The sequence below is a fragment of the Chrysochloris asiatica genome, unplaced genomic scaffold (genome assembly GCF_000296735.1).
Source record: "Chrysochloris asiatica unplaced genomic scaffold, ChrAsi1.0 scaffold00071, whole genome shotgun sequence".
NCBI lineage: Eukaryota > Metazoa > Chordata > Mammalia > Afrosoricida > Chrysochloridae > Chrysochloris > Chrysochloris asiatica.
In genome coordinates, this window is record NW_006408589.1 from 9,409,840 (window position 1) to 9,417,221 (window position 7,382).

The window sequence follows — 7,382 nt, forward strand, 5'->3', positions numbered from 1 at the left end:
GTCCCGCCTGCCCACAGTCTTCAGTGACTGATATTACTCTTACTATTACTATTAGTTTCAGCCACATCTGGGATGATGTACAGACTGATGAGGGGCAGACATCAGATAGACCTGGGTAACGGGTCACCTGTGACCCTTGTTTTTCTCATCTGTATAACGGGACTGCTGCCCCTCCTTCACTGGGTTGTCGGGAGGATTATGCTGATGGTATAGTGATGAAGATTGTATGAGTTCTAAAGTCTGTTATGTCTAGTACGTATTTGTGCTCAGTAATGATGAATTCCTTCCACACTGTCACCACCACCCCTCCACCCTCACAAGCTCCCCTTGTTAGGTTGTGGACCTTTGTCCTGCTTCCACACCAGCATGGAGGAGGGAGAGAGCTTTGATGCTTGTTCCCTCTCTGCCTCTGTCCAAACGCTTTCAGCTCCGGGCTGCCCTTGGCCCATGTTCAGTCAACCAAGCAGCCAAGAGACAGGAAAATCACAAGGCAGGACCACACAGCTTCTGCACAAAAGTGGTTTAATTAAAAAGAAAATAAGAAAACAAAAACCTTGTCCCAGGGTGTGCTATGATGAAACATCCCAGGCATACAAAGGACATACCAAAAAAAAAACAAAAAACAAAAAAACTACACACATAAAAAGCCTCTCAGAGCTATGCCTCTGCCTCCCAGCACCAGCCCTGAGAGGCCAGTCAATTAGCCCCTCCCATGAGGCCATTGTTGCTCAGACAAACATGCACCTCTCCTGGGCCTTAAAAAGGAAGCACTTATTCCACCTTGTTTCTCTTGGAAGACTTGGTAACCTCATGCTCACTGATCCAAGACGCACACACAGGAAACTGGGCATTAAAAGATTTTACAGGTGGGCAGGGCTGGGGTGGGGTGAGGGTCTGGGGGTGTACTCTCCTTTCCTCACTGACCCTGACCACTGTCAAAGATCTCTGGGGGGATGGGGCCTGAGAGGTTGGGGAAGCAACGTCCCTCTATAGGGAGAGGATGGACACATTGACTTGTAGTGACCTGGGGCTGGACTTCCTGATTTAATCCCTGGGTGGTACAAAAGTTGACATGCTACACTGCTAACCAAAAGGTTGGAGGTTCAAGTCTACCCAGAAATACCTTGGAAGAAAAGTCTGGCAATTTACTTCCAGTAGTGTAGCCCTTGAAAACCCTGTAGAGCACAGTTCCGATATGCATGAGGTTGCTGTGAATCAGAATCACTTCCATGGCAACTGAAGGAGGGAGCTTTTTAACTTGAGTAGTATCAAAGGGTGTATCTCTTGGTAAGTGGTAGGCACCAGAACAAGACAGGTCCAGACTGGTAGTAAGTCTCACCAGAAAGCAGAGGCAAGACTACCATCATCAGCTCCTCATACTGACTATCCTTAGCTGCCAAACCAATTCCTCCATCCCTGATCCTTTGGTCCATGTGATGGAGTCACATTGACTTGTATTTGACATTTGGCATTGCCATTTGTTAATTTACTTGACTCTGGGAAAGTTCCTTCTGTTCCCTGAGCCTTAGTTTCCTCATCTGTTAAATGGGCAAGTTCATATTAACTCACAGGGTCTTTGTAAATAGCCAGTGTGATCATGTCTTTCAAGAACCGAGCAAAGCACCCAATAGGCAATAACTGCTCAATAAACAGCTGCCATTATCACTGTAGTCCAGGCTCCAGTATTTCCACTGCAAATTTGGGACATGTGTGATAGACAGAAGTCTTAATGTTCTAGAAAAAGGGTGTGCTCCTCCGAGCCTCTCAAGTGAAGTCTGGGAAGTCAGAAGTCTTAGACTGCAGAATGACTGGCATGGAAAACCTCAACTCACCTCCATCTGCCTCAGGGGCTACCCTGTATCTAGACCTCGGTGCCCTCCCTGGGGTAGAGGATATTGTTGGTGTTGAGGCTGTTGTAGAAGTGAGGGCTGAACTGGTTGAGGACAGACCCTCCATAGCCAAGAGCGTTGGTGGGCATGGGGCTGGCCCATTCACCCCCACCCCCGTGGCTGCTGAGGTTGGTGAGTGGGGTATAGGAATTGAAGCTCAGCAAGTTCTGCCCCGTCTTGTCAATGGGCTCAGGGCTCAGTCCTGGTGATGCTGCAGAGCGGCTCACGGGGCTTGACCCATTCACGTAGGCCGTCATGGTGGAGAGGAAATTGTTGAGGCATGGGGCACCAGAAGTGGGAGGGGAGGACTGCTTCTCTGGGGAGTTGGTGGTGCCTGGTGAGGTGCTGTCTAAGATTTCCTGGGGCTCCGTCTTGGGGCTGCCTGTCAGGAGACTGTTCTCAGTTTTCTCTGAGGACAAGGAGCCCGTGCTGGAGAAAACATCCGATTTTCTCTTCCTCTTCCTACGGAAATTTCCATTGTCAAACATCTTTTCACAGTTGGGGTCCAGCGTCCAGTAATTCCCTTTGCCTGATACAAAAGTGGGAAAGGGTTAATTAGAGAGATTAAGAATGTGTTTTACTTCTGCTCTTCCTTATTGTCATAACTAAAAGCAAAGGTAGCAAATACTTTTTTTATTTAAGCACCCACCTTGTAAAAAGGTACCTTGTTGAACCACAAGGTACTGGCCATACCACCCACTGTGTTTAAGGTCAGAGTACTTGGGGTGAGTTGGGGGGGGTTGAGGGGTGGGCTTTCTTTGCTGAATTTAAAACTTTAAAAAAAATCCAGGATACCCTGAAAGCTACAAGATGGACTTGAATCCCAGGTTTGCTCTAGACTAAGTGTTATGGGTCAAGTTTCAGTTTTCTAGTCTGAAAAATGGGCACATTATAACTGACTCTCCTTTCTCCAACTCTTGTTGAGAAGTGAGAGAGGCTGAGAGTGTCTTGGGGCTTTGTAGCTATGAGGTATCATCCCACAGAATTACTGAACTCTTCCTGCTATGGTCAGACTGAGAGTGAGGCCAAAAATTGGAAAGGGTATTTATATTGTCTGCTGGGGGACAAATAGTACTATCCTTGATGATCTCAAAAGGGACAGAGGAAACACTCCTCTGAGCTATACACTGACCTCCTTCAGTGGAACAAGAATGGGCTTCCATTCTGGAGAAGGAATGTATGAGTATCTAACATAATATTCTCTGTACATCTCTGTATTTTTTAAACAGTCATTTAAATAAAATAGGTGCCCCACCATTTATAGTGTTCAAACTCTATTCAAAGTCAAGTTCAAGCACTTCATCCTGTGTCACTTTAGATGGACTGTTTCATCCCAGAGTGTTTTTTTCCTTATCTGTAAAATGGGTTTATAAAGAGCTACGAGCTCTGGTAAATGATTATGAGCCAGGCTGCTAATTTCACAGACAGCAGTTTGAAACTATCAGGGGTTCCATGGAAGAAAGATGAAGCTTTCTGCTCCCATAAAGATTTATAGCTTCAGAAACCCTATACAAGGTTGCTAGGAGTCGGAACTGACTCCATGGCACATAGCCACCACCAACCACCCTGCAAGGGTGTTCTTGGGATTCAAGGAGATTATATAAACAAGGCAGGTAGCAGGTGCAGGTATGTGGTGGTGGTTCAAGAAATGCCAGGGTCTGTTCCCGGCAGACCTGGTGCACACTGGGCTTTGTTTAGTCCCTGACTCATTCACCAAGACCAAGGGCTTACTCTGTGCTCATGCAGATTTATTTTAGCAATCAATTGAGCACTGTCAACACAAACCCTTTACATGCATTATTTCTCATTTACCCACCCCCCACCACACACACACACACACACACACACACAAGCTGCAATGTGGGCACTGCTACCATCCTTATTTTTCTGATGATCAAACTGGGGCTGAAAGACATAAACTGCCCAAGGTCACTGACCAGTCAGTGGTACACCAGTATGAAAACCCAGAGTCCACCCTCTCCAGCCCATACTCCTTTCCTGCTGAGCTCCTCCTAGCTCATTCTCCTAGCTGGCCCCAGTTGTGTGGGACACAGCCACACCCAGAACCTCCGAGAGTGGGGTGCTGGGGAGGAAGAAAGTGAGCCTTCCAGGAAGGCATGGCTGGCTTGCTGAAGTAGTGGCTTCAGCCTCTTACCAGGGTCGTCCTCATCCCGCGGTACTTTCTTGAAGCAGTCGTTGAGCGACAGGTTGTGGCGGATGGAGTTCTGCCAGCCGGCTTTGCTCTTGTTGTAGAAGGGAAAGTTGTCGGCCACATACTGGTAGATCTGGCTGAGGGTTAGGCGTTTGTCGGGTGCCCCGTGGATGGCCATGGCAATCAGAGCCGAGTAGGAGTAGGGGGGTCGCACCAGCTTCATCAGCTCCTCCTGTGAGGGGAGGGGCAGCCAGCCCAGATCGCTGCCCCCCAGCCCGGCCATACTAGGCAGTAGAGGCCTCTGCATGCCATAGGCCTGGGGCAGGAAGGGGCTGCCATTGGTGCCAGGCAGGTAGGGCGGCGGAGTCATTGCAGGTCCGTTGAGCCAGAGGTAGGGGTTCGGGGTGGTCCCATATTCGCCACCTCCTTCGAAGGATGGGGGCCGCTGAGGGCTGGGCACGCTTTGTGGGTGAAAAAAGTTTTCATAATAAAGGTTCATCTCGGGGGGCTCCTGGCCGATGCTGGGGAACTGGGGGCTGCAGCGCGGGGAGGAGGGCGATGGGAGGTCGAAGTTGCTCATGCTGGGGCTGGCGCAGCCGGAGCCACCTGCCGCCTGGCACCTGCGCGTCCACGGGAGCTGTCCCTGACAGGTGCTCCCGGTCGGCCTCCCTACTTATACCCCGCAGGCTTGGCCTGGGCGGCCCCACCAAGGGGCGGGAGGCCACCTGCCTGCAGTCACCCAGGGCCGGCCCCTCCTCCCTCCAACGCCTGGCCTTGCTGACCGGGAGGGGACATTCCCCACTAATGACTTGCCAAGAGTGGCTATTACAGCTGATATTAAAAGTGACAAGGGTACCCTCCTCCCTCTCTTTCCTGTTTCCTTTTTAGCTCATTTTCTTGCTTTCTCTTTCTCATTCTCTGCACCTTTGCCCCCTTTTCATCCTTCATTCTTTATGTTTACCTCCCTGTGTTTCTCTCTCAAACCTTTTCTCTCCTCCCATTTTTGTTCTAACATCTTCAGGGAACCTCTCTGTCCCTTTCATCTTCTTTGCGTTTTGCAGTCCTTCCTTCCTTCCCTGCATTCTTTCCTTCCTTCCTTCCTTCCTTCCTTCCTTCCTTCCTTCCTTCCTCTTTCCTTCTTTCCTTCCTTCCTCTTTCCTTCTTTCCTTCCTTCCTTCCTTCCTTCCTTCCTTCCCTCTCTGCATTCCTTCCTTCCTTCCCTGCATTCCCTCCCTTCTCTTTGCCTTGTATCTCCTCTCTTTCTCTGTCTCTCCCTTTTCTCCCTTCTCTCCTTATGGACTCTTCTTGTTTCCACCACTTCTCTTAATTCCTCTCCTCTGTGCATCAGTTCTAGCTCTTCCTACTTCTCTTAAACTACCTCTCACTCTTTCTCACTGGCTCTCTCTCTTCCTCTCTTACCTCCTCCCTCCTCATTTGCTCTGGTTTTTTTTTTTTTTTCTCTGCCTGCATCTCTCCCAAAACCTTTGCCTCTTCTTCCCTCAGACCCCATTATCCAGTCTCACAGCAACACCCCCTACCCAGACTCAGGAAATACTATGGGAGAACCCCTCTGTCGTGGTCTCTTAAATGAAGACTCGCCCTCTGGTGAGGCTGAGGATAAAATCCATTCAGCAGCACTCATGTTTTCCATATTGAATCTCAACACAGCTGGAGAGGAAAGCAGGGAGACAGGCAGGGAAATTCCCTGGCAAGTGCCCCTTCACCAGTAAGAGTGGAGTTTCCAAGAGAGAACCAGCCTAGAGAATCAGAAGAGAACAGAAAGGAAGCTGGCCGCAGGCTGGGTTTCAAAGAGGCAGCCAGTAATATGCTCCTATCTCCCTTACACATAATGCATAGAGATGCACATGTGTTCACATGCACGTGTGCATGTGAACACTCAGTGCACAGAGTACATGCACGCACATGTACTCTCAGGTATGCATGCACACACTGCTGAGAGGAGCTATGGACAAGGCCTGGCAGTCATTCACAAGATCAGCAGACTTAAAAATAACAACAGAAGGAAGGGAAAGGGAATGGGCTGCAGGGAAAAATGAGAGAGTTTACACAATACAGGTGTCTTTCTGGCTACAGGGACAGAGCAGGTTCCCCAGCTCCTCATCTGACCCACAATCCTTTCCTGTCTCACGTGTGGAGGCCCCCAGGCACTGAAGGAGCCAGGTCAGGTGGACAGCCTGTCTGACTATTTCTCCTCCCTTTCTCTCCCTCAGGCTCCAGAGGCAGGAGCCTCTACCTGTCTGCTCCTTGCTGTTAGTCCCTCTAGTGTCTGGCTCCATTGCTCCATCTGTGACTTTGAGGGGGCTTATCCCAGCGTCCTCTTCAGCCTCCAGGCAGGTCCTCAGCTTGGGGAGTGGGTGGTGTCTTGCTTTCTTAGAAGTGGGCAGCTGTCTCCTGACCAGGCTTTAGTGGAAGCCTTAACTTCTCTCTGGGATCAAGCAAATTAGGGAGACATGGGGGCCAGCCCCTCTGATCACCACTGCCCTCCTGTCTCCTCTTCCTCTCACCACCCCCAGAAGGAAGGGCTTTCTGTGAGGCAAAGGAAGGAGCTAAGTTACGTCTGGAGAGAGGTCTTTTCTACATCAGGAATAGATGTGGAAAAATGAGCACCACTGAATTGATTCCATTTCTAACTTATTGGTGCCCAGAAGGTGGGTTCCAGGTAATTGTGTAGACAGGGTCTTCCTGACACTGAGAAACCACCACACACAGACACACACACACACACACACACACAGACACACACACACACACACACTACGGGGCAGTGAATGAAGAGAAACTCTGTGGATGGTTTTCATTGCTCAGGTGAGACTGAGGACAGACACAGTTTTCACTTTCTTTGGGGAAAATGAAACATAAGAGGTTAAGGTTTTTCTTAGTTTCTCTACCAGGTTGCCTGGTTTGCTGAGAGCTGCTCCTGTGGTTTTTGACAGAAGAGTCACTTCAGAGTCACCAGTACAGACCCAGAGTCTTACAGTGAACACACCAATTAATTAGCTACCAGGATGTCCAACACAGTATTGTTTATAGTCCTGCCATTGAGTCCATTCCAACTCAGAGACCCTCTATAGGGTTCCCAGTAAGTGGTTAGTGGTTTAATCCACCAACCTTCTAATTAGCAGTCCACTGCTGATCCTACAGCGCCACACCAGAACTCCATAATATATGTGTGTGTGTGTGTGTGTGTGTGTGTAGATATGTTGTTAAGTGCTTTCGAGTCAGTTCTGACTCATAGCAACCTTGTAGAGGGTTTCCAAGAGGCAGCTAGTGAGCTTGAACCACTAACCTTGTGGTTCAAACTGACCTTACAGTCCAGTGCA

General features: G+C 49.3%; 1 protein-coding gene across 2 annotated transcripts; it reads right to left on the minus strand.

The window, feature by feature from the left end:
• Positions 1–1,861: 1,861 nt before the first annotated feature.
• Positions 1,862–4,621, minus strand: FOXI1 (forkhead box I1). 2 transcript variants are annotated; one of them, XM_006864830.1, is made up of 2 exons: positions 4,048–4,621; positions 1,862–2,142 (listed from the first exon to the last, which is right to left on the minus strand). In XM_006864830.1, the coding sequence occupies exons 1-2, from the start codon at positions 4,619–4,621 to the stop codon at positions 1,862–1,864; spliced, it is 855 nt and encodes a 284-aa protein (XP_006864892.1). The 2 variants fall into 2 exon arrangements, with proteins under 2 accessions (XP_006864892.1, XP_006864891.1); XM_006864829.1 differs by having other exon boundaries at positions 1,862–2,418; positions 4,045–4,621.
• Between the last annotated feature and the right edge of the window lie 2,761 nt (positions 4,622–7,382).

Excerpts from the sequence above, each read along its gene's own strand:
- FOXI1 (XM_006864829.1), bottom strand. The coding sequence starts at position 4,621 with ATGAGCAACTTCGACCTCCCATCGCCCTCCTCCCCGCGCTGCAGCCCC. Across the intron at positions 2,419-4,044 it reads GCGGGATGAGGACGACCCTG|GCAAAGGGAATTACTGGACG; the intron begins GTAAGAGGCTGA and ends CTTTTGTATCAG.